At 47.5% G+C, this 25,510-nt stretch overlaps 1 protein-coding gene across 3 annotated transcripts in view; it reads left to right on the forward strand.

Moving 5' to 3' along the window:
- The window catches only part of ASXL2 (ASXL transcriptional regulator 2), a 136,270-nt gene that overhangs the window by 95,614 nt on the left and 15,146 nt on the right, over positions 1-25,510 (forward strand). For 2 of the 3 annotated variants that reach the window (XM_084829557.1, XM_084829559.1), the window contains 4 exons: positions 11,465-11,580; positions 16,785-16,908; positions 18,116-18,256; positions 24,926-25,089. In XM_084829557.1, coding sequence (XP_084685683.1) covers positions 11,465-11,580; positions 16,785-16,908; positions 18,116-18,256; positions 24,926-25,089 — 545 coding nt within the window. The remainder of the gene's footprint in view (positions 1-11,464; positions 11,581-16,784; positions 16,909-18,115; positions 18,257-24,925; positions 25,090-25,510) is intronic. The other variant, XM_084829558.1, reaches the window with a different exon arrangement.

Raw genomic sequence — 25,510 nt, forward strand, 5'->3', positions numbered from 1 at the left:
TTAATAAGCGGATAGCTTCAGGATGAGGCAGATGTTCCCTCAACCAGATCCTAAGCATTTAAAGCTTTAAGCTGCTTCAGACCAACATGTTGAATTGAACCTGGAAAACAACTGGCAACCAGTGCAGATATTTCAATACAAGCATGATATGACCATGATGTCGTGCACCAGTTAGCAGCTGAGCTGCCTCATTTGGTACCAGTTGAAGCTTCTGGATGATCTTTAGGGGTAGCTCTATGTAGAACAGTAGAGCACTGCAATAGTCTAACTGCAATGTTAGGTTCCCAGGGCATAGTCTTAAGGCACATGAGGCAGCCACCTTGCTGAAGCTATGCAGGTTTGGGTCTGGTCAGTGCTTGTAGGGGAGACCACCTGGGAACCACATGTAGCCACCTTGAGTTCCATGATGGAAGAAAGGTGGTATATAAATTTAATAAATAAAAGAAAGAAAAGAAAAGAAATGTAACCAAGGCTTGGGTAACTTGCCAGGTCAGACTAATTCAAGAATTTTTGCAGCTGACACATTAAACGTTGTGCAAATGCAGTCCTTGCCGCCGCCACCACCTGTACAGTGTAGGGTCAAGGAGCACTCCCAAACCACAAACCTGACCTATCAGGGGGCACCCCGCTTGCATGACAGGCTGAATTCCAGTCCCCAGGCAAGGCTTTCTCCTTATGCTGAGTGGCTAGGAGGTCAAGTGAGGGTTCATTTAAGGCAGGGATGTGGGAAACAACCCTAAAAGAACATTAACGATCTGGTAAATGCCTGAAAATACAGAGAGACCAGTGAATGTGGACAACCCTCTCTGCATCATGTCCTAATTCATTAGCAGAATGCCGTAATTTGGGATAGTCGATAGAAACGGGTAGAATTACAAATATTCCTTGGGATCATTGTTTGATTATTTATAATTTTTTTATTATGCTTGTATCCCACTTGTATCTTCCATTGTGGAACTCGAAGGCATTGTACATAGGCTGGCCACGTATAAGTCACCAAAAAGATGAAATGCATTGCCAAGAAGCATGCTGATTTGCATAACATTTGCATATGCTAATTTAAAAGAGATTCCATTTTAGAAATCATTATTATAACTACATTTCACAACAGTGGGGAAGACTATGATCAGGTGATCCCCAATGTGCTTGCTACTCAGTCTGCTGTCCAGGTGCTGCCTGTGATGGGCAATTATTGAGTTGTCCATGGCCTATTAAATGCTGGCCCTAAGGAGACTGTACCTAATGTAAAGAGAAAAGTCACTAGAAAAGACCCTGATGCTGGGAAAGATTGAAGGCAAAAGGAGAAGGGGACGGCAGAGGATGCGATGGCTAGATAGCATCACGGATGCAATGAATATGACTTGAGCACACTCCAGGAGAGAGCGCAGGACAGGAAGGCCTGGTGTGCTATGGTCCATGGGGTCACGAAGCGTCGGACACAACTGAATGACTGAACAACAAAAGGAGACTGTAGACCCATTTCAGGCCTGCTGTGATTCATTTGCTAGGCACTTCCAGGATAAAATATCTTACATCGGCCAGGACTTAGACTCGAGAGTTATAGAAGGTGAATCTGGTGAGGTGTCCAGAGCACTGCCTTGTCCAGTTTTCTTGGATGAGTTTCAGTTGGTATAGCTCAAGGATGTTGACAAAGTGCTTGGACTGGTTCATGCAAACACTTCTGTATTGGATCCTTGCCCCTCTTATCTTATAAAAACTGGCAGGGAAGGAACAGCTGGCCGGGCCAGGGAGGTGATAAATGTGAGAGGGAGTGGTCCTGGGCTGCCTGAAAGAGGCAGTGCTGAGACCGCTTCTAAAGAAACTCCTACTTTGAATGAGTTCAAATCTCCAGGGCCAGATGAACTGCACCCCAGAGTAATAAAGGAACTGGCAGAAGAACTCTCAGAACCGCTGTCTATTCCCTTTGAGCAATCATGGAGGACGGGTGAAGTGCCAGATGACTGGAGGAAGGCTAATGTTGTCCCTACCTTCAAAAAGGGCAAAAAAGAGGAACCTTGGAATAGGGATGGGTGGATTCCCTACCTGTCGTTCCGGGGGGGAATCCGCCCATGGGGGGGGTGATCTGTCTCTCCCCCCGGAATCCTCTTTGGCTGGCGCCACTCCATATCGCCAGCAATATGGCCGGTTGCCATCGCCGTGCCATATCTCTGGGTTAAGGGCTGACTCCGGATGCGAATGGCGTCCACTACGCCATTTGTGGCTGTAAAGCTCTTAGATTAAGCTAAATGCAGCATTAAATGGCTGCATTTAGCTTAAACTAGGGGCTTTACGGCCGCAAATGGCGTCTGTGGGTTTTCCTGTGATAGGTTAGCCTATCCCGTGAAAAAGCACAGATGCAAATGGCATAGCAAACGCCATTTGCGGCCATAAAGCCTTTAGTTTAAGCTAAATGCAGCCATTTACAGCTGCATTTAGCTTAATCTAAGAGCTTTACGGCCGCAAATGGCATAGTAGACGCCATTTGCGTCCGGAGTCAGCCCTTGACCTAGCAATACGGCATGGCAATGGTGGCCATATCGCTGGTGATACAGAGCTGGCCAGTGGGTCCGGGGATTCGCCACGGGCAGGATCTGGCTCCGGATAGTTCCAGGGAGGCAGCGGAGGTAAGGGATCCATTCTACCATGGACTCTGGAGGCCAGATTCCTTTGAATCTGGCTTCATTGGGGTCCACAGCAGAATTCTCTGACATCCCTTATCTGGGAACTACAGACCAGTCAGTCTGACATCAATCCCTGGAAAAATTCTGGAGCAGATTATAAAGCAATCCATCTGGAAGCACCTTGGAAACAATGCAATGATTACTCGAAGCCAACATGGATTTGTCAAGAACAAATCCTGCCAGACGAATCTGATCTCAGTTTTGGATCAGGTAACCTCCCTTGTGGACTGTGGGAATGCTGGGGAAATCATATACCTTGACCTCAGCAAAACTTTCGACAAAGTACCCTGAGATCACCTGATGAGCAAACTAGCTCAAAGTGGGCTAGATGAAACAACGATCCGGTGCGTCCACAGTTGGCTCCAGAATCGGACTCAAAGAGTGCTTCTCAATGGGATCTTCTCAAACTGGGGAGAGGTAACGAGTGGGGTACTGCAAGGCTCAGTCCTGGGCCCAGTGCTCTTCAACATTTTTATGAATGACTTGGAAGAGGAGGTGCAGGGAATGCTGATCAAATCTGCAGATGACACAAAATTGGGCAGGATAGCTAATAGTTTGGAAGACAGAAATTCAAAGTGATCTTGATAGGCTGGAGTGCTGGGCAGAAAACAACAGAATGAAATTTAACAGGGAGAAATGCCAAGTTTTGCACCTAGGAAAAAGAAACCAAATGGACAGTTACAAGATGGGCAATACTCGGACCCGTGACCACTTACTTGTGGGGTGCCACAGGGTTCCATCCTCTCCCCGATGCTATTTAACATTTATGTGAAGCCACTGGGGGCTATCATCAGGAGGTTTGGGGTGCAGTGTCATCAATATGCGGATGACACGCAGCTCTACCTCTCATTCAAATCTTCACCAAGGTTGGCCGTAGAATCCCTGTCCAAATGTCTGGAGACGGTGAGTGGCTGGATGGGGAGGAATAAGCTGAAGCTCAACCCTGACAAGACCGAGGTACTTTTGGTGGGAGACAAGAGGAGGCTGGGGGATGTTGACCTGGTGTTGAATGGGGTACAGCTACCCTTGAAAGACCAGGTCCGCAGCCTGGGGGTCATTTTGGACTCCCAGCTGTCCATGGAGGCTCAGGTGTCAGCTGTGAGCCGGACAGCGCTGTATCAACTCCATCTGATACGGCGGCTGCACCCCTTCCTTCCCGACCATCTGCTCCCATCGGTAGTACATGCCCTGGTCTCCTCTCGTTTAGACTACTGTAATGCGCTCTACGTGGGGTTACCCTTGAAGACGGTTCGGAAACTGCAGCTGGTACAGATCGTGGCGGCTCGCCTGATTAAAGGCAGCCGCCGGCGAGATCACATCACTCCAGTGCTGAAGGAGTTGCACTGGTTACCAGTTGTTTTCCGGGCCAAATTCAAGGTGTTGGTTTTGACCTTTAAAACCCTATATGGTTCCGGCCCAGCCTATCTTAAGGAGCGCCTCCAGCAACACCAGACAGGCCACTTAACAAGATCAGCCTCGGATGGCCTTCTCTCTGTCCCATCAGCCAGGACAGCTAGACTGGTGGGGACGAGGGAGAGGGCCTTCTCTGTGGTGGCCCCCACTCTGTGGAACTCCCTCCCTAGGGAACTCCGTCATGCCCCCTCTTTAATGAGCTTCCGTCGTGCATTAAAAACGTGGTTGTTCAGGCAGGCATTTGGGGTGGGTTAGGGTATTTTAAAAAAAAAAATTATGGTAGAATTTTATTGTTTTAAATTGTTTTATGGTGGGTTGTACATCGCCCAGAGTGGCTGGGTGACCAGTCAGATGGGCGATTAATAAATTAAATAAATAAATAAATAAAATACTTGGCTCAACAATACTACAAGTGAGAAGGATGTTGGAATTGTTGTCGATCACAAGCTGAATACGAGCCAACAATGTGATGTGGCTGCAAATGTTATTTTGGGCTACATTAATAGATGCATAGCTTCCAAATCCCATGAAGTATTAGTTCCCCTCTACTCAGCACTGGTTAGGCCTCACCTTGAGTACTGTGTTCAGTTTGGGCGCCACACTTTATGAAGGATGCAGACAAACTGGAGAGGGTTCAGAGGAGGGCAACGAAGATGATCAGGGAATGGAAACAAAGCCCTATGAGGAGAGACTGAAAGAACTGGGCATGTTTAGCCTTGAGAAGAGAAGACTGAGGGGAGATAGGATAGCGCTCTTCAAGTACTTGAAAGGTTGTCCCAGAGAAGGAGGCCAGGATCTCTTCTCCCATCATGCCAGAGTGCAGGACACGGAATCATGGGCTAAAGTGACAGGAAGCCAGATTCCGGCTGAACATCAGGAGAAACTTCCTCACTGTTAGTAGGGGTGGACGAAAGTCCCTTACCTGTCCTCGAAGGATGTTCGCGGTGGGGGGGAGGCGCTTCGCTGCTCCCCCCGTGAAGTTCAGGCCGGGGGGGGGGAGGCTTCCCGCCTCGCCCCGGACGAAATTCAGGCCGGGGCGGAGGATTCCCGCCTCGCCCGGCTGCAAACGCGAAAATTAAAAAAAAACCAAAAAACGCCCCCTGATAGGCTACGTGACAATTAACGTAGCCTATCACGGCTAGATCTGCACAGTCAGTCGTGATAGGCTACGTCAATCATCACGTAGCCTATCACGGGTGACTTAAAAAAAAAAAAAGCGCGTACGGATAATGGTGGCCCCCATAGGGAGCCGCCATTCGCGTTCCTTATTTAGTCGCCGTAGTCTACGTAAATCTTTACGTAGACTACGGCGAAAATAAGGGCATCGCAAATAGCGTTGCCCTTATTTTCACCGTAGTCTACGTAAATATTTACATAGACTACAGCGACCAAATAAGGAACGGGAATGGCGGCTCCCTATGGGGGCCGCCATTATCCGTACGCGCTTTTTTTTTTTTTAAGTCACCCGTGATAGGCTACGTGATGATTGACGTAGCCTATCACGACTGACTTTGCAAATCTAGCCATGATAGGCTATGTTAATTGTCACGTAGCCTATCAGGGGGCATTTTTTTTTTTTTTTGATTGCAATGGCGGCGGCGGCAGCCGGTCAAAAGACCGGCTGCCGCTCCTGCCCCGCTCGAACACCCGCCGAACCGCCGGCCGGACCCGCCGCCGGGAGGGACATTCGGCGAAGGAAAGTCCCGTCCCAGGGGGGGGTGCGGGGTGCGGGGGGGGGGTTGGAGGATTTCTCCCCAAAACCTGTTCGGGGGGCCGAACACGTTGGCGCTCGGCCCCCCGAAGTTTCGGGGAGAAATTCTCCGCCATCCCTAACTGTTAGAGCAATACAACAATGGAACCAATGACCTAGGGAGGTGATGGGCTCTCCCAAACTGGAGGCATTCAAGATGAGGATGGACAGCCACCTGTCAGGGATGCTTTGACTTGGATTCCTGCATTGAGCAGGGTGTTGGACTTGTTGGTCTTACAGGCCCCTTCTGTCCCTACTATTCTATGATTCTATGAAACTCGCCCTGGACCCAGAAAATCTTAATCATTTTAGGCCAGTGGCAAATCTTCCTTTCCTGGGCAAGGTTCTTGAGCAGGTGGTTGCCAACCAGCTCCAGACACTCTTGGATAAGAGTAATTATCTAGATCCATTTCAGTCGAGGTTCAGAAATAGCCTTAGTTGCCCTGTATGATGATCTACTGTATGTCGGGAGAGAGATGGAGACTGTATTGATTGTCCTTGACCTCTTGGTGGCTTTTGATGCCATTGACCATGGTATCCTTCTGGGGCAATTGTCTGAGTTGGGAGTGGGAGCACTGCCTTGCAGTAGTTTCACTCCCATTTGCATGGTGAGCTCCAAAAGGTGGTATTTGAGCAATATTGCTCAGCCCCATGGATTCTCCAGTACGGGGTTCCACAGGGGTTGGTTTTGTCCCACATGTTATTCAACATCTACATGAAACAGCAGATTGTGGTCATCCGACGTTTTGGAGTGTGTTGTCCTCCGTATGCTGATAACATGCAGCTCTGTTTCTCCTTTTCATTTTCAAGTGAGGCTGTGGGTGGGCTAAATCGGTGCCTGGCTGCTACAGTGGATTGGATAAGGGCTAATAAACTGAAACTCAATCCAAACAAGACTGAGATGCTGTTAGCGAGTGGTTCTCCTGACCGGGTGGAGGGTGCTCAGCCTGTTCTGGATGGGGTTGCACTCCCCCTGAAGGAACAGGTTTGTAACTTGGGGGTCCTCCTGGAGCCATCTCTGTCACTTGAGGCTCAACTAGTCTCAGTGGCATGTAGTGCCTTCTACCAACTTTGGTTGGTGGCCCAGCTATGCCCCTATCTGGACAGGGATAACCTGGCTTCAGTTGACTATGCTCTGATAAGCTCCAAGTTAGACTACTGCAATGCACTTTATGTGGGGCTGCCTTTGAAGACAGTTCAGAAGGTGCAGCTTGTGCAAAATGCAGCTGCCAGACTCATAATGGGGACCAGAAGGTCCGAACATATAAGACCGATTCTCGCTTGCTTGCACTGGCTGCCTGTATGCTTCTGAGCCCAATTCAAAGTCCTGGTTTTGACCTATAATGCCTTGCATGGCTCGGGATCACAGTACATGATGGAACACCTCTCCCGGCAGGAATCAACCCATATGCTATGCTCTGCATGTAAGGCCCTCCTCCAGGAGCCTTCTCAGAGGGCGGCAACAAGGGAGATGGCCTTGTTGGTCGCCCCCCATTTATGGAATAATCTCCCCAACGAGGCTTGCCTGGTGCCAACATGTCATCTTTTCGGCGCCAGGTTAAAACTGCCCTCTTCTCTCAGGCGTTTGGCAGCATATCAGGAATCTCTTTGACTGTCTCTGGCTGATTGTTTTAGATATATGTTGTTGCGTGTTATTTGTTCTATGTCATTACTTGAATGGTTTTACACTTCATATAATGTATTTCAATGGTTTTTTAATTTTTGTGAACCGCCCATCGAGCTTCGGCTGAAATAAATGAAATTAACTATAAGGGCCCTGCTTGGCTCTTCCTTCTCTTCCTTCTGGTGGTTTGTTATCTTTAAATGTGGACTGGGCAGCCCGTTAAATAGGGGGTGACTGCAAATGCCCAGGGTGGGGTGGGCACAGTGATAGCAAGGACACCCCTAATTGTTGTTGTTGTCCACTCATTCAGTTGTGTCCGACTCTTCGTGACCCCATGGACCACAGCACGCCAGGCCTTCCTGTCCTACGCTCTCTCCCGGAGTGTGCTCAAGTCCATATTAATTGCATCGGTGATGCTATCTAGCCATCTCATCCTCTGCCGCCCCCTTCTCCTTTTGCCCTCAGTCTTTCCCAGCATCAGGTCTTTTCCAGGGAGTTTTCTCTTCGCATTAGGTGGCCAAAATATTTCAGCTTCAGCTTCAGTATCTGTCCTTCCAATGAGCACTCAGGGTTGATTTCCTTTAGGATGGAATGATTGGACCTCCTTGCAGTCCAGAGGACTTGTAAGAGTCTTCTCCAGTACCACAGTTCGAAAGCATCAATTCTTTGGTGCTCAGCCTTCCTTATAGTCCAGCCCTCACAGCCATACATTACTACTGGGAAAACCATAGCTTTGATTAGACGGACCTTTGTCGGCAAGGTGATGTCTCTGCTTCTTACTATGCTATCTAGGTTTGCCATAGCTTTCCTCCCAAGGAGCAAGCGTCATTTAATTTCATGGCTACAGTCACCGTCTGCGGTGATCTTGGAGCCCAAGAAAATAAAATCTGTCACTGCTTCCATTTCTTCCCCTTCTATATGCCAAGAAGTGATGAGGCCAGATGTCATGATCTTCGTTTTTTTAATGTTGAGTTTCAAACCAGCTTTTGCACTCTCCTCTTTCACCCTCAACAAGAGGCTCTTTAGATCCTCTTCGCTTTCTGCCATTAGGGGGGTATCATCTGCGTATCTGAGGTTGGTGATAATTCTCCCAGCAATCTTAATTCCGACCTGTGATTCATCCAACCCAGCGTTTCTCATGATGTACTCTGCATATAAGTTAAATAAGCAGAGCGACAATATGCAGCCTTGTCGTACTCCTTTCCCAATTTTGAACCAATCGGTTGTTCCATGTCCGGTTCTTACTGTTGCTTCTTGACCCTCGTACAGGTTTCTCAGGAGACAGGTAAGGTGGTCTGGTACTCCCATCTCTTTCAGAATTTGCCACAGTTTGTTGTGATCCACACAATCAACGGCTTTAGCGCAGTCAATGAAGCAGAAATAGACGTTCTTCTGGAATTCTCTTGCTTTCTCCATGATCCAGCGAATGTTGGCGATTTGATCTCTAGTTCCTCTGCCTCTTTGAAACCCAGCTTGTACTTCCGGTAGTTCTCGGTTCGCCTACTGCTGAAGCCTAGCCTGTAGGATTTTGAGCATCACCTTGCTGGCATGTGAAATGAGCGCAATTGTGCGGTAGTTTGAACACTCTTTGGCGTTGCCCTTCTTTGGAATTGGAATGTAAACTGACCTTTTCCAGTCTTGCGGCCATTGTTGAGTGTTCCAAATTTGTTGGCATATTGAATGCAGCACTTTAACAGCATCATCTTTTAGGATCTTAAATAGCTCAGCTGGAATGCTGTCATCTCCGCTAGCTTTGTTGTTAGTAATGCTTCCTAAGGCCCACTTGACTTCACTCTCTAGGATGTCCGGCTCAAGTTCAGTGACCGCACTATCATGGCTATCAGGGACATTCAGATCTTTCCTGTATAGTTCTTCTGTGTTTTCTTTCCACCTCTTCTTAATCTCATCTGCTTCTCTTAGGTCCCTGCATTCTTTGTCCCTTATCATGACACCCCTAATACCTGCATATGAAGAGGGAGCGTGAGCCCCCACCCCTCCCTCCCTCCCTCCCTCCCGGGCCATCACCAGCAGCTATTCCAGCAGGCTGTACTGAGGGAGATGAGAGGGGGAAGCTTGGCCATTCCACCCCCCCTTCCCTCCCTATCCCTTTTTCCTCTTGTGTCATGTCTTTTTAGATTGTAAGCCTGTGGGCAGGGACAGTCTTGTTTAATTGATTGTAAGCTGCTCTGGGAGCCGTATTAGCTGAGAGTGGAGGACAGGAAGGACTGGCGTGCTATGGTCCATGGGGTCACGAAGAGTCGGACCTGACTTAACGACTGAACAACAACAGCATTAAAATGCTGCAAATAAATAAATAGAGGACTGCCCTCTGTAAAACAGGACACGTGGCTACCCTAAGAGTGGCAGTGGCTCCTCAGTGGTCTCCTGCCCAGGCACTGGCTTGACCTGGCCCTGCTTGACCCCTGCAAAGTCATGTGCCCCACATCATGTGCCCTCAGAGGCTACGCCTTAGGCTTGTCAGGAATAAGATGTCCTATTTTTATTGGATTCCTTGGAGATAGGCTAACTCTAAATATAATATTTATCAAAAAAAAATACCAGGTTTTGAAAGGAATGGAAAGATAAAGGCTTGTACTCAGATAAGGCTGTCCTAGTCTCTGCTGTTGTATTTGGTCTGTTGGACTATTTCATGGTGGCTTCTCTCCATGGAAGACATATGAGATTGTGCTCCTCCATAGCCCTTCGATGAGAACAGCAGATGGGCCCACCAGCCCATGGAGTCCAGGCAATTCAGGAAGGGGTAGCAGGTTCGGCAGAGGAGACAAACGTATAGATACGTTTAGACAAATAGTATAGACAAACGTATAGACAAATAGATTCAGCCAGGAGGTGCTGCTTCTCTGACAAGGCTGACGTGGGGCTCCAGTGGTGTAGTGGCAAATGCTGAGGTGAAGGCACTCGCTCCTTTGCGTGCCAAGGAGAGCCCAAAAGTGCAGGCAGCTGCCTTGATCCACACAAGTGAACCAGTTCTAGCGCTTTTACTTCCACCAGGAGCAGGTCTTTTGTAAAGCGAATGGGTCTTGATTACCTATTCCAAATCAAGCGTCCACAAAATACCTTGCCTTACAACAGGTAACAATATATTATTGGGAGAATTCATTTTCCCCAGCAACTGTGTGAATTGCAGCTGAGCTTAGAGGGAACAGGGAATTCTGAGGGAGGCTGCTGATGACATCAGAATCCCTGCTAATAAAAGATTGCTGACGCTGCTTCATTGTGAGCCCTGACTCCACTACACTGCTAGTGGTCGCTGAACCCTCACATTGGGAGCTTGCGCTTGCCTTTGGAGACTGGAATGGAGCCTCCCAATCCAGGTTCATGGCACAGCAGTGGGGTTGTTGGCAACACAGCTGTTAGTATCATGACCAGCTAGATGGACACAGTTCAGGGAGTAGAGGAGCCAAAAGACATTGGTCTCCCAGCAGATCCAATGGAGCGGCCTCCCATCTTTCTCTGTGCTGGAACCTGTTGAATTTGTGGAACAAGCTGCAGCGCCTTAAAGAAGGGCAAACCTTGCCAGTAAATTTAGCAAGAGCTTTGGAGGTGGACATCTGAGTCGACTGCTAACTCAGCCACCACCGTTGGTGTTTCCTCTTGTGCTTAAGGGGCAAAGTGCACAGATGCATGATGGGCTTTAAGATGCTGTTCTGAGCATTTATGGGAAGATTCTCCCAGGCAATTCTTAGGACGGAGCGTCAGCTTTCCTGGATGAGTATGGAGAGATTGGTGGGGGTCACTTGCTGGTGTGCCTCTGGGGCAGGTGAAGCTGTTTCCAGGGACCTGGCTTTCCAGCCCTGGGCAAACTTTGGTTTTACTCTTTGCCTGCTTTTTTATTTATTTTTTTATTTATTATTATATTTATTAATCGCCCATCTGGCTGGTCACCCAGCCACTCTGGGCGATGTACAGCATATAATTACGCTGCTTGCGCTGCTTGATTATCTTTCTCTCCGTTTTCTTTTCTTGTTTCTCCAGTATCAACGAGGCTCTCGCAAGTATCCTCCCCTCAGCCAGGCTGCCCATCTCCTTCCATCTCATCAGGTAAACTCATCTCATCATCTCAGAAGCTCAGCAAAAAGGCACTGAAGCAGGTAAGTGGAGCAGCCTGTCACAGTGTTCAGCTAGGCTTGGCCTTTTGTGCCATCAGTGTGCTGGTTGACCCTAAAAATTTCCTGCCTGGGGCTTGCATTCTCTCTCATATAGGCTTTAGGAGTGTTATTGCCATCACTGTGCCCACCCCACCCTGTACCTTTCTCTTGTTCCTCAGTTTTGCCCCCACCCCCCACATAGTCTGCTCCAAGACCTAAGGTTGATTCATAATCAGTTCTAATGTAAGATGAAGTCCCCTGCCCAGTTCTGTGACTTCAATGTGGGGAGTTGAGCATGTGGTCACAAGAGCACAGCCATAGACAGCAGTTAAACAAAATGAATATATTTTATAAAACATAACCTCTGTTAACACCTCATAAAATCATAGAATAGTAGGGTTGGAAGGGGCCTACAAGACCATCAAGTTCAACCCACTGCATAGTGCAGGAAACCAAATAAAAGCATCCCTGAGAGCTGGCTGTCCAGCTTCATCCTGAATGCCTCCAGCATGGGAGAGCCCACCACGTCCCTAGGTAACTGGTTCCATTGTCATATTGCTCTAACAGTTAGGACGTTTTTCCTGATGTTCAGCTGGAATCTGGCTTCCTGTAACTTGAGCCAATTACTCCAATTACATCGTCACTCTGGGATGATCAAGAAGAGATCCTGGCCTTCCTCCCTGTGACAACCTTCAAGTACTTGAACAGCGCTATCATATCTCCCCTCAGTCTTCCCTTCTCAAGGCTTAACATGCCCAGTTCTTTCAATCTCTCCTCATATGTCCTTGTTTCCGGTCCCCTGGTCATCTTCGTTGCCCTCCTCTGAACCCTCTCCAGCTTGTCTGCATACTTCTTAAAGTGCAGTGCCCTGAACTGGACACAGTACTCCAGATGAGGCCTAACCAGTGCTGAGTAGAGGGGAACTAGTACTTCCCAGGATTTGGAAGCTATGCTTCTATTAATGCAGCCTAAAATAGCATTTCATAGAATAGTGTGGACTGAGCCCTGCAGTACCCCGCTTGTTACCTCTCCCCAGTTGGAGAAGATCCCATTGATAAGCACCCTTTGAGTCCAATTCTGTAGCCAACTGTGGATCCACTGGATCGTTGTTTCATCTAACCCACTTTGAGCAAGTTTGCTCATCAGGAGATCATGGGGCACTTTGTCGAAAGCTTTGCTGAAGTCGAGGTATATGATGTCTACAGCATTCCCACCATCAACAAGGGAGGTGACTTGAATAAAAAATGAGATCAGATTCATCTGGCAGGACTTGTTCTTGACAAATCCATGTTGGCTTCGAGCAATCACTGCATTATTTTCAAGGTGCTTACAGATGGATCGCTTTATCATCTGCTCCAGAATTTTCCCAGGGATTGATGTCAGACTGAATGGTCTGTAGTTCCCAGGTTCCTCCTTTTTGCCTTTTTTGAAGATAGGGACCACATTAGCCCTCCTCCAGCCAACTGGCACTTCCCCCGTCCTCCATGATTTCTCAAAGATAACAGACAGTGGTTCTGAGAGTTCTTCTGCCAGTTCCTTTATGACTCTAGGATGCAGTTCATCTGGCCCTGGAGTTTTGAACTCATTCAAAGTAATGAGGTGTTCCTTGACCATATGCCTATCAATCTCAAGCTTCAATCCTGCCCCTTCAGCCTGTACTTTGCCTTTGCCGGGGGGGAGGGGGTCATAGACATCCTCTAGTTCCTTCCTCCACTTTCTGTAGGAGGAAGTTATCAGCCACACAAGTCAGGAATTTCTTAGAGGGGCCATGTTTTGCAGAATTTGTCTCCCAACAAATATCGGGGAAATTGAATTCCCCCATTACTACTACATCGTGCTTCCTTGAAACATTGGCAATTCGCTTTTCAAAAGTTTCATCCTCGTCTTCTCCTTGATTGGGTGGCCGGTAGTAGACTCCGACCACCATGTTCTTTTTATTCTTTGCTTCATTTATTTAAACCCAGATGCTCTTGATGGAGCTGCCAAGCTCCTCCTCCTGTATTTCTGTGCAGAGATATGTAATTTTCACATACAGTGCAACCCCACCTCCCTTGGTGTTCCTTCTGTTCTTTCTGAATAAGTTATATCCTTCAGTTGCTGTATTCCAGTCATGGAAGTCATCCCACCATGTTTCAGTTACACCTATCAAGTCATAATTTCCCTCCCGTATTAAGAGTTCAAGTTCGTTCTGTTTGTTTCCCATACTCTGGGCATTGGTATATAGACATCGAAGACCATGTGCTTTATAGTCTGGCTTTCTGCGTACATGTTTTTGAAGACTGTTATTGGGAGCTATTAGAGCTGTTTTCCCCGTTGTGGTGCATGAGCCTTTGTCCGTTGTTACCCCCAACTTTACGTCTCCCTCCCCCGTAGAATTCAGTTTAAAGCCCTCCTGATGAAGTTCTTCATGCTGTGGCCAAACACATTCTTCCCAGCCCTTGTGAGGTGCAACCCATCCCTTGCCAACAGCCCATCTTCCAGGAAGTATAGCCCGTGGTCCCAGAATCCAAATCTCTTGCGTTGGCAGCACCTTCGTAGCCAGTCATTCACCCAGAGTATTTTTCGTTCCCTTTCTGTCTTCTAACTACTGGAAGGATGGATGAGAAAACGATCTGTGCCCCAAAGTTCTTGAGTTTCCTTCCCAAAGCTTCAAAGTCTGACGTGATCTCTTCGTAGCTCTGCTTGGCAATATCATTTGTTCCCACATGGATGAGGAGAAAGGGATACCTGTCAGCGGGCTTCATGGGTGTAGGCAACCCTTCAGTCAGGTCTCTAAACCGTCCTCCCAGGTGACAGCATACCTGGTGAGTCCATGGGTCTTCACAACATACCTGGGTTTCAATCCCACGCAGCAAGGGGGACCATCCCTTTAGTTGGCTGAGGAGTGGCCACCAAAAGGCCTGACAAAGCTTCCCAAAGATTCTCTGTTGCTCTCTAGTGGAAGGGATGGTCACCAGGAAGCTGCCTCTCTGTTCCCTGTGCAGTCCAAGCCTCAGACATACTCAAGAGGATTCAGTCGATGAGCTGATAGGGACAGGAGACCATTTGCTCTTTCAGTTCAATTGTAAAACAGACTGAAGTCCCCAAAGAAGCCTTGCTTTATCCTTGGTTCTCAAAACCTTCTCTAAATAAAAATGTATTAAAATTTTCCATGGTGTATCCGCCCATTGCTGTGTTTCTGTTGCACTTAGTGCCTTTTAGCTTGTGGCCTAGAGTTCACGTGTGTCTTTCCTTTGCTACTGCCAGACCAATGGTGTCTCACCAGGGTTACTTGTGTCTGCTCCGAGTCAAGGAGCTCAGCCCTTGTCTGTTGACGTCACTCTTGAGATCCTTTGGCCTGGATTCCCCTTCTGAGTAACCCCTTCTGTTTTGACTATGAGCTCTCGTCCAGATTCCCTTCCCTGCCTTCCTTGCATCTTCCATTGTGCATACAGAAGATTCTCTGTTAGGTGGTCACCTTGTGCTGTGAAAGAATTCCAGTTCCCATCCATGGTTATTGCCATCAAGCCCTCTCTCTCCTTGCCACCTCCTGCTTTTCCCTCCATCACTTTTGCCATGTGAAGAGTTGCTGTCGCCAGTGCTTTGGTCATGATTATGAATTGGAGCTGTTGCAAGGGCCGGGCTGTCCTCCTATCCCCTCGAACTGGAAATAGTTTGTTTATTTTATTTATTTACAGTATTCATATACTGCTCCACATCAAAGATTTCAGGAGTTTTCCCAAAGATTTCCTGAATAGTTGGGAGCCCCTTGCTCTGACACGGGCTTTGCCCATATGGCCAAAGAGAAAACATGCAAACGTTTGTTTTTGGAGGGTTCTTCTGTGTCAGCCATCTGCAACTTGGCACCCTCCAGATGTGTTGGACTGCAACGCCCATCTTTCCCAGCCAGCATGGCCAATGACCAAGCTGGCTGAGGGGTGATGGGAGTTATAATTCAACACATCTGGAGGGCACTAGTTTGAGGAAGGCTCTTCTGTGCAGTCATGATAAAGGCCTTAGATAATCAAGTTGGATACTGTTTGCTAATCAGCAGTAAAACAGCATTACAAATTAATTAGTGCTGCAGTTGTTGTTGTGCTGCAGTACTGGTAGGATAAAAGGCAGTATCTTGACAGGTATCTTGTCCCCTTTGGAAGCATCAAAGGTGCAGAATTTTTCCTCATAGTTAGATGCTTCATAGAAGCATTAGATCAGACAATGTCTGTAGTTGGTAGAGAGAGAAAAATGAGTCCTTGTCCACAAAACCCTTGGTGGGAAGTTCCTTTTAGAATTTCTCCACAATCCCCTGCCTCATTTTTTTCACTAAAATATTAAGTTAAAAATTAGTACCCTGGCAAATCTTTTGTTTGACTAAAGATTTCTCATTAATGAGCAAGCTTAAGCATGGCCCTGAATGTAACATAAAGCCACAACATGTTATAGTAAAGAAATGTATGGTCAGAGCAAAATACAGAGAGCTCTGCATGCTGCCCGTCAAAAGGCCTGCTGCAGCTATTCTGTCTTTTCCTCCTTAACAGATTTTTCTGGTAAGAAAAAAGATGAAAGAAGCCGTGGGGAAACATGGGTACTTTTTTTACAAAGTGATGATGACGATGCCTGAACCTCCACGTAAAGTCCCATGACTGAGGCAGAGTGGTCATGCGACAGGAGCCTTGTCTAGAAGCACCCAGAGGGCAAAGCGCTCTGGGAGTCGCACCCTGCACCTTCGCCCATGGCGCTAGGCAAGAAGAGGCCTGCCAGCAACCCCGCTGTGATTTCCCTGCCAGAGGCTGCCCTATAGATATGTCCCCATCTTGCATACTGTGGAGGGAGTCGTTGGCTCACTTTAAAAATAAATTATCCCACTTTTCTTTTGAGGTAGAAATTCAAAGGAGCTAACAACAAAACAGAAACAAAATAGTAAAACAGTCACATCAATAACAATCAAAGACAAAATAGAACAGCAGCCAAGATCAAGATGAAATAGCTGGTGGAAAAACAGAAGTCTCCCCCTCCCTACAATAAAGCAGCATTAAAGAACACAGCCTAGTCATCCTCCTCCAAAGGCCTCTGTGGAAAATCATACCTTGATGTGATGCTGGAACAAATGTAGAAGATGGGGCCAGGCAGTCTTCCCTGGGGAGGGCATTCCGCAGCAGGGAGGGCATTCCACAACATTCCATAGGCTCTGGAAGGCCCTGCTGCCTCTTGCATCCCTCCCTTCATAGGCCCTGAAGCAGAAGCAGCGGAAGCAGCAGCAGTGCCGAGCCAGCGCACCCGTCTCCTCCAATCATCACCTCCTGCAGCCGCAGCACTCAAAGGCAGCTGGCCAGTCTGTGCCTGCAAAACCAGGTAAGAGGCGAGTGGGGGTAGCAGCCCCCCCAGGTGTTTCCAGGCAATGCTTCTAATTGTCCCCTTGGCCTCATCAGGACTGGGAAGAGGTGTCCAGTAAAAAATGGATACCAACCCACTAGCTAGCACCCCTTCATGTCGTCCATGCTACTGTCAAAACTGCACTGAACACTTTTTCCATTTAAAGGGAGCAAATTGCTTCTTGAAAACGAGGCTTTTCCCTAGTGCAGGCAAAGGCCTTGGGTTGCCTAGATGCATCTAGTGAAGAGTGTATTTCCCAGGCACATCTTAAAATGGTACATTTGGAGGAAAATATGGAGGGAGGTGTAGGTTCAAAATAGGAAAGGAGCCCATGATCAGTTGGGGGTGAATTGATTGCATGATGCACTGTGGCTGAGGCACTTAGGATCATCGGAAGCTGCCTTCCACCAGGACAGATGTGTAGAGATCTCAAGTTTCCAGAAATTATGAAGGTATGGATGGCATTGAATGAGATGCTGAATAGTTAAAGCCAGGTAGAGTTTTTCTGTTGATTTTTTTTTTCTTCTTAAAAAAATGTTCCTATTTTAGACCAATCTACACAATCTGGCCATTCAAACTTGGATCCATTCTTTTTTGCCCCCATTCCTTTTTTGCTTGCTTCATCAATCATAGAATCATAGTATAGTAGGGTTGGAAGGGGCCTACAAGGCCATCCAGTCCAACCCCCTGCTCAATGCAGGAATCCAAGTCAGAGCATCCCTGACAGATGGCTGTCCAGCCTCGTCTTGAACGCCTCCAGTATGGGAGAGCCCACCACCTCCCCAGGTAATTGGTTCCATAGTCATATTGCTCTAACTGTCAGGAAGTTTTTCCTGATGTTCAGCCGGAATGTGGCTTCCTGTCACTTGAGCCCATTCTTCCGTGTCCTGCACTCTGGGATGATCGAGAAGAGATCCTGGCCCTCCCCTCTGTGACAACCTTTCAAGTACTTGAAGAGCGCTATCATATCTCCCCTCAGTCTTCTCTTCTCAAGGATGCTGAATAGTTAAAGCCAGATAGAGTTTTTCTGTTGATTTTTTTTTCTTCTTAAAAAAATGTTCCTATTTTAGACCAATCTACGCAACCAGAAGAACTGGGAGTGAGCTAGAAACCTGATGGCTGGGTTTGCTAAACTGTTGTACGAGGTGCCTGTGGCAATTGGAGTGTTTCCTCTTTTCCTTTGCAGCCTGGGAAGGAAAGCAGCCTGATGGACACTCGAGTAGCTCCCAGAACTCTACTTCTAGCTCCTCTCCCTCTGTTAAAACTGAGCCTTCCCTGCCAGTCCTGGGGAAAAAGCCACTCCAGAGATCTGAGAGGCTCCATGCAAGTAAGACAAAAAGAAGACATTGTCTTGCCAGAGGCCAAGGTGAAGCTGGCAGGGAGGAGGGTGTAACGGAGGCTTGTGGCTCTGAGAGTAGAGGCCTTTCTCACTGGGCAAAACCCTCAGAGCAAATTTCTGGGAGGGCTGGTGTGTTTGACCAGTGTTAGCCCCTAATATCCACTGCCAGGGGTTGACTAAATGGAGAATGTGGGGGACCCTCAGCTGAGTCATGGTTTGGTGTGTATGGCACATTCGCAAAGAGGCAAGTGTGCCAAGACAGAGAGGAGAGGCAGGCACCACTCATGCTGCACTTGAACCTGGCTGCTGACCAGAGAACTGCTCTGGCATGCCTTCTTTTGTGCTGGGGTCTGAGCTGTTAGGTATTCTGCTTTCAAGTTCAAGACTTCTACATTCTTGGGCAGCTGAGATGACATAAAACATACAGCAGTGATGGTGGGGCTAGCCAAGCACCACACTGGTGTCAGATTAGAGCTCATTTACTTATGGCCAGCAGGAGATCTGTAAGCAACAGAAAGTGACCTGCACCTTGACTCTTTTGACTCTCTGAGCCAGGCTTTCAAGAAAAAACTTGATCAGCATTGGCACTTATTGGAGAAGAACTGTTAATCACTTATAAAAGAGCTCAGGGTTGGTTCACAGGAGTTCGTATTTAAAAGCACAACAAGGATTGCAAGGCCTGCCAGGGAAGACCCCACACACACGCCCCATGGGTGCACACAGTGGCCTTTTCAGCAATGGTAACTGTGCACTGTAAGCCCAGGTGCATGAGCCAAAAATGTTATTTGGGGTTGTGTTTGTTGCTGTTTATTCTTGTAAGGATTTAAGTTGTGACTTGGTTTCACTCTCTCTAGGAATGAGTAGGAGCGGCTCACAACCACTTTTTAAAAAAGCAATTGTGCTAATATAAGTTATGCCATCGAGCTACTTATAGGAAAAGTCATAAGGAATCTTAAAGGACACACTGGGGAACATAAGTGTAATCTTCAGTATAACAGAATTGTGAGGCCATTGGGATATGCTCACATTTTCACTGGCTCTGTTTTTTGGGCGCTGGGGAAAACTGATGGGCAGAATAACAGCTCTCACTAAGAATGGAAGAACAATTGTTGTTTATTCGGTCAGTCGCTTCTGACTCTTCGTGACTTCATAGACCAGCCCACGCCAGAGCTTCCTGTCGGCCATCACCACTCCCAGCTCCCCCAAGGTCAAGTCCATCACCTCCAGAATATCATCCATCCATCTTGCCCTTGGTCAGCCCCTCTTCCTTTTGCCTTCCACTTTCTGTAGCATCAGCATCTTCTCCAGGGTGTCCTGTCTTCTCATTACGTGGCCAAAGTACTTCAGTTTTGCCTTTAATATCATTCCCTCAAGTGAGCAGTCTGGCTTTATTTCCTGGAGGATGGACTGGTTTGATCTTGTTGCAGTCCAAGGCACTCTCAGAATTTTCCTCCAGCACCACAGTTCAAAAGCATCGATCTTCCTTCGCTCAGCCTTCCTTATGGTCCAGCTGTCGCAGCCATAGGTTACTACGGGGAATACCATTGCTTGAACTATGCGGACCTTTGTTGTCAGTGTGATGTCTCTGCTGTTAACTATTTTATCAAGATTTGTCATTGCTCTCCTCCCAAGAAATAAATGTCTTCTGATTTCCTGGCTGCAGTCAGCAACTGCAGTAATCTTTGCGCCTAGAAAGACAAAGTCTGTCACTGCCTCCACGTTTTCTCCCTCTATTTGCAAGTTATCAATCCAACTGGTTGCCATAATCTTGTTTTTTTTTAGGTTTAACTGCAACCCAGCTTTTGCACTTCCTTCTTTCACTTTCGTCATCAGGTTCCTCAGCTCCTCCTTGCTTTCAGCCATCAAAGTGGTATCATCTGCATATCTGAGATTGTTAATGTTTCTTCCAGCGATTTTAACTCCAGCCTTGGCTTCATCAAGCCCAGCATGTCACATGATGTGTTCTGCGTACAGGTTGAATCGGTAGGGTGAGAGTATACAAGCCTGCCGTGCTCCTTTCCCAATCTTAAACCAGTCTGTTGTTCCATGGTCTGTTCTTACCATTGCTACTTGGTCGTTATACAGATTCCTCAGGACGCAGACAAGATGACTTGGTATCCCCATACCACCAAGAACTTGCTACAATTTGTTATGATCCACACAGTCAAAGGCTTTACAACAGTCAATAAAATAGAAATAGATGTTTTTCTGAAACTCCCTGGCTTTCTCCATTATCCAGCGGATATTGGCAATTTGGTCTCTAGTTCCTCTGCCTTTTCTAAACCCAGCTTGTACATCTGGCAATTCTCATTCCATGAATTGCTGGAGTCTACCTTGCAAGATCTTGAGCATTACCTTACTGGCATGTGAAATAAGTGCCAGTGTTCGATAGTTTGAACATTCTTTGGTGCTTCCCTTTTTTGGTATGGGGATAGAAGTTGATTTTTTCCAATCTAGTGGCCATTCTTGTGTTTTCCAAATTTGCTGGCATATGGCATGCATCGCCTTGACAGCATCATCTTGCAAGATTTTAAACAGTTCAGCTGGGATACCATCATCTCCTGCTGCCTTGTTATTAGCAATGCTTCTTAAGGCCCATTCAACCTCACTCTTCAGGATGTCTGGCTCTAACTTACTGACCACACCGTCAAATCTATCCCTGATATTATTATCCTTCCTTTACAGATCTTCCGTATATTCTTGCCACCTTTTCTTGCTCTCTTCTGCTTCTCTTAGGCCCTTGCCATCTTTGTTTTTGATCATACCCATTTTTCCCTGGAATTTACCTCCGATGTTTCTAGTTTCTGGAAAAGGTCTCTTGTCCTTCCTATTCTATTATCTTGTTCCACTTCCGCGCTTTGCTTGTTTAAAAATAATTCCTTATCTCTTCTGGCTAACCTCTGGCATTTTGCATTTAATTGGGCATATCTCCCACTGTTGCCTTTTGCTTTCCTTCTTTCTTGGGCTACTTCCAGTGTCTCAGCAGACAGCCATCTTGCCTTCTTGGTTTTCTTTTTCTTTGGGACTTTTTTGTTGCCGCCTCCTGAACAATGTTGCAAACTTCTGTCCATAGTTCTTCCGGGACCCTATCTACTAAATCTATTCCCTCAAATCTATTCTTCAGCTCCACTGCATGTTCATTAGGAATATTAGTGAGCTCATATCTAACTGCTCTGTGGGTCATTTATTTATTTATTTATTTATTTATTGCATTTATATCCCGCCTTTTTTCCTCTTGCAAGGAACCCAAGGCGGCTTACATTATCCTCTTCCTCCTCTCCATTTTATCCTCACAACAACAACCCTGTGAGGTAGGTTGGGCTGAGAGTCTGTGACTGGCCCAAAGTCACCCAGTGAGCTTCCATGGCTGAGTGGGGACTAGAACCCGGATCTCCCGGCTCCCAGTCCAACACTCTCACCACTACACCACACTGGCTCCCTATTCTCTTTAGTCTGATTTCTAAATTGTGCAATAAGAAGTTCGTGATCTGAACTACATTCAGCTCCAGGTCTTATTTTTACCGACTGTATAGATGTCCGTCACCTTTGGCTACAAAGGATGTAGTCAATCTGATTTCGGTGTTGACCGTCTGGTGAAGACCATGTATAAAGTCGTCTCTTAGGTTGTTGGAAGAGAGTGTTTGTTATGCACAGTGAGTTGTCTTGGCAAAATTCTATCAGCCTATGTCCTGCTTCATTTTGTTCTCCCAGACCATGCTTGCCTGTAATTCCAGGTGTCGTTTGACTACCCACCTTAGCGTTCCAGTCTCCTGTAATGAAAAGAACATCTCTTTTTGGCGTATTATCCAGTAGGTGCTGCAGATCCTTATAGAACTGATCTACTTCTGCTTCTTCAGCATCTGTGGTTGGGGCGTATATTTGGATCACTGTGATGTTAAATGGCTTACGCTGAGTTCGAATTGAGATAATTGTGTTGTTTTTTGGATTGTATCCAAGCACTGCTTTAGCCACTTTATTATTAATTATGAAGGCTACTCCATTTCTTCTGTGGTCCTCTTGTCCACAGTAGTAGATCTGGTGGTCATCTGATGTGAAGTGGCCCATTCCAGTCCATTTCAGTTCACTGACACCCAAAATGTCTATATTTAATCTTGACATCTCCCCAATAACCACATCCAATTTGCCCTGGCTCATAGATCTTACATTCCAGGTTCCTATGGTGTGTTGATCTTTAGAACATCGGATTCATTGTTCACCACCAGCACTGTTGGCCACTAGCCATCCTTTTGGCTTTGAGCTAGCTGCGTCATCACATCTGGGGCTAGTTGAACTTATCCTCTGTTCCTCCCCAGTAGCATTTTGACCATCTTCCGACCTGGGAGTCCCATCTTCCGATGGTATTCCGACATATCTCTGGTTGTACTGATCCATTTAGTTTTCACAGCAAGAATACTGGGGTGGGTTGTCGTTACCTTCCCCAGGGATCGTATTTAGTCTGACCTCTCTGCCGTGTCCTTCCCGTCTTGGGTGTCCCATCACAGTTTAGCTCATGGCGTCATTGAGGTTCTCAAGCTCCAGCACCACGACAAGGTAACGATCTCCTTTGCTGGAGGGAAGAACAATAAATAGTATTTAAACTGAATAGGTTTGTACCCAAAGAGAGAGGAGGGGTGCTCCCAAACATTTGTCTCCTTATTTTTCTTAAAAGAATGTAAGGGATCTCTTTACTACTCCCTCCTTAGTGAGTAGGAGCAACTCATAACATGTATTTTTTTAAAAAGAGTTAGTACAACTTATTTAATATTTTATTTACCTTTTCCATATGGGCCATAACCTGTTGGAAGAAGGAAGGAGACACTTCGAATCAGGGAATAAATGTTTAAGCTAGTGGGGTTGTCTTTAAGGAGTATTCTTAAATATGTAGAGTTTCTATGAAGTCTCATTGTGTGAATTTACAGTATAAAGATAGAGTCATCAGATGTTTAAAGTGTTATCTTAAGTTGGCATGGGGTAGAGAAAGCATAGGTGTAGAGAGAAAAAAGTAACCAGTGAGGTCAGAGGAAAACGAAATGCAAAGAACATACTGTGATCATTGTGTTAAAGCTCAATGTATGTAATGCATGTCAAGTAATTACAGTGACAGTTCACAAAGCACTGTTGATGATAACACAAACATCCTGGTATTGGTAAGCTAACACCTGTAGTGGTATAAAACTGTTACCTTGATCCAAACCACAGGTGATAGAACTGAACTTCTTGTAATTCAGCAATTTCATGATGGAGTCTCCCTTTAAAGTTTCTTTGTTCAAGAATGGACACTTTAAGATAACTAACTGTGTGCCCTGGGTTGTTGAAATGTTCTCCATCTGGTTTCTCAAAATAGCCCTTTCTGGTGTCAGACTTGTATCAGTTTATTCTTTGGTGTAGGGACTGGTCTGTTTGCTCTATACACAACGCAGAATGGCATTTCTGGCAGATGATAGCATATATAACACTGGGAGATGAGCAGGTGAATGAATGCTTGATATTGTGGCTGGGGACAGAGTTCGTATCTGGGTTTGTTGCAGCATCTGGCTCCTGTGTTTGTTTCTCTGTTATGTGGCCTGCTGCTGCTGGTGAGTGGCTGTTTTGGGCTGGGATGCTGGCCTACCGCCCAAGGCCTGTGAGAGGGAAGAGTTGTTGTCCAGGATGGCCTGCAGATCCTCAATGGTGCATTGTAGTGGCTGTAGCTGGGAGCTGTAGGTGACAACCCTAAGTGTTCTGTCACTTTCATTTCTGGGCCTGTGGCAGATTATTCCTCGCCTTGTTGATCTCCGTTTTCATTTCTTTGTGTGGGTTTGGTGGTCTAAGAAATGCCTGATGTAAATCCTTAGGTTGTGAGACTGTAACAGATGCGGTTGTATCGTAGGGCTTGGCTGTACTCAGTAGATCTTGTGTGTCTTGCGTGGCAGCTAAAAGCATGTAGATACCTATAGCATTCAGTTGGTTTCCGATATAAGGTGGTGCTCATATGTCCATTACGTAGTTGCACACTAGTGTCCAGGAAATGAACCTGCTACGTGGACTAGTCTAGGCACAGGCTGAGGGTGGGCTGAAAGGTGTTGAAGGCCTGGTGGAAATTCTCAAGACAATCAAGGTTTCTGCATATTTTCTTGGGATATTAATTAGTGTGGTGTAGTCTGATTTATATGTTCTTGAGACGGTTTTGTTGCCTCTGACAAAGAGTCACAATAGATTTGAAATGCATTGCGCTTCAGCAGCCTTCTGGAGCATTTCGACAAGTAGACGCTTAGCACCTCTTCTGGTTTGCCTCGCTCAGCCGCTGGTTCTGGCCGTGGGTGCTGCCCTCTGCCGCGTTCCTGTCACGTTCTGAAGCTGCCCAGGACGAGGTGGGGCGCAGCCTGGCCCTGCCGCAGAGTCCAGGGCGTGTTGCGCCGGGAGGTGACCTGGCAGCGGAGGAGGCGGGGCAGGCTGGGCACTGGGGCCGTCCAGCGGGTGTGGAGGAGGGCGTGCGGCTGCACTCCGGAGCCCAGCAGGGCCCTTCTGGAGTGGGGCTCGAGGCCCACCCTCCTGACCCAGCCAGGGGGCCCCCTTCCTTGCTGGGGAGCCGCTGGCAGAGCTGCCTCCGGCTGGCTCCAGGAGGGCAGGAGGGAGCTCTTCCCGGAGGGTGACGGCCCACCATGCCTCCCTGCTCAGGGCAGCTGAAGCGGACAAAGTGTGCCGAAATAGATGTGGAAACCCCAGACTCCATCCTGGTGAACACCAACCTACGGGCCCTGGTCAACAAGCACACCTTCTCGGCGCTGCCGGCGGACTGTCAGCAGAGGCTGCTGCTGCTTCTCCCCGAGGTGGACCGGCAGGTGCGTCTCCAGGGGTGGGGAAGGGGCAGCAGGTCACAGGCAGCTCCCCTCCCCACAGGCCCCTCAGGGCCTTGGGCGCGTGATGGAGCCGTTCGCCTCGCTGTGGGCTCCTGGCCCTGCTCAGTTTGCCCCTGGCAGCACTTCCATAGCTAGCAGGCGGGTGTGTGGTTTGCGGACACCTGTTCCGCTTTCACGGAAGTTTGTTTTCTGTTTCCTTGGCTCAGCATTCAAGTTGTTCTTCTTTTTGAAGCAGGGCATCAGGAGGAGCTGAGCCGCCCTGGGCCCTTGTGCTAAATCAGAGCTGTGTAAAAACAAACGCAAACGGACCAGGACCCAGGGCGCGCCTTGCTGCTGCTGCAGCCTCGGCTTTCGGCAAAGAGAACAAACGGTTCGGGTGCCGCAGGCTGGCCTGGCGCTCCTT

The sequence above is a fragment of the Heloderma suspectum genome, chromosome 1 (genome assembly GCF_057233095.1).
Source record: "Heloderma suspectum isolate Gila_16-S chromosome 1, 16-S_ref, whole genome shotgun sequence".
Lineage (NCBI taxonomy): Eukaryota > Metazoa > Chordata > Lepidosauria > Squamata > Helodermatidae > Heloderma > Heloderma suspectum.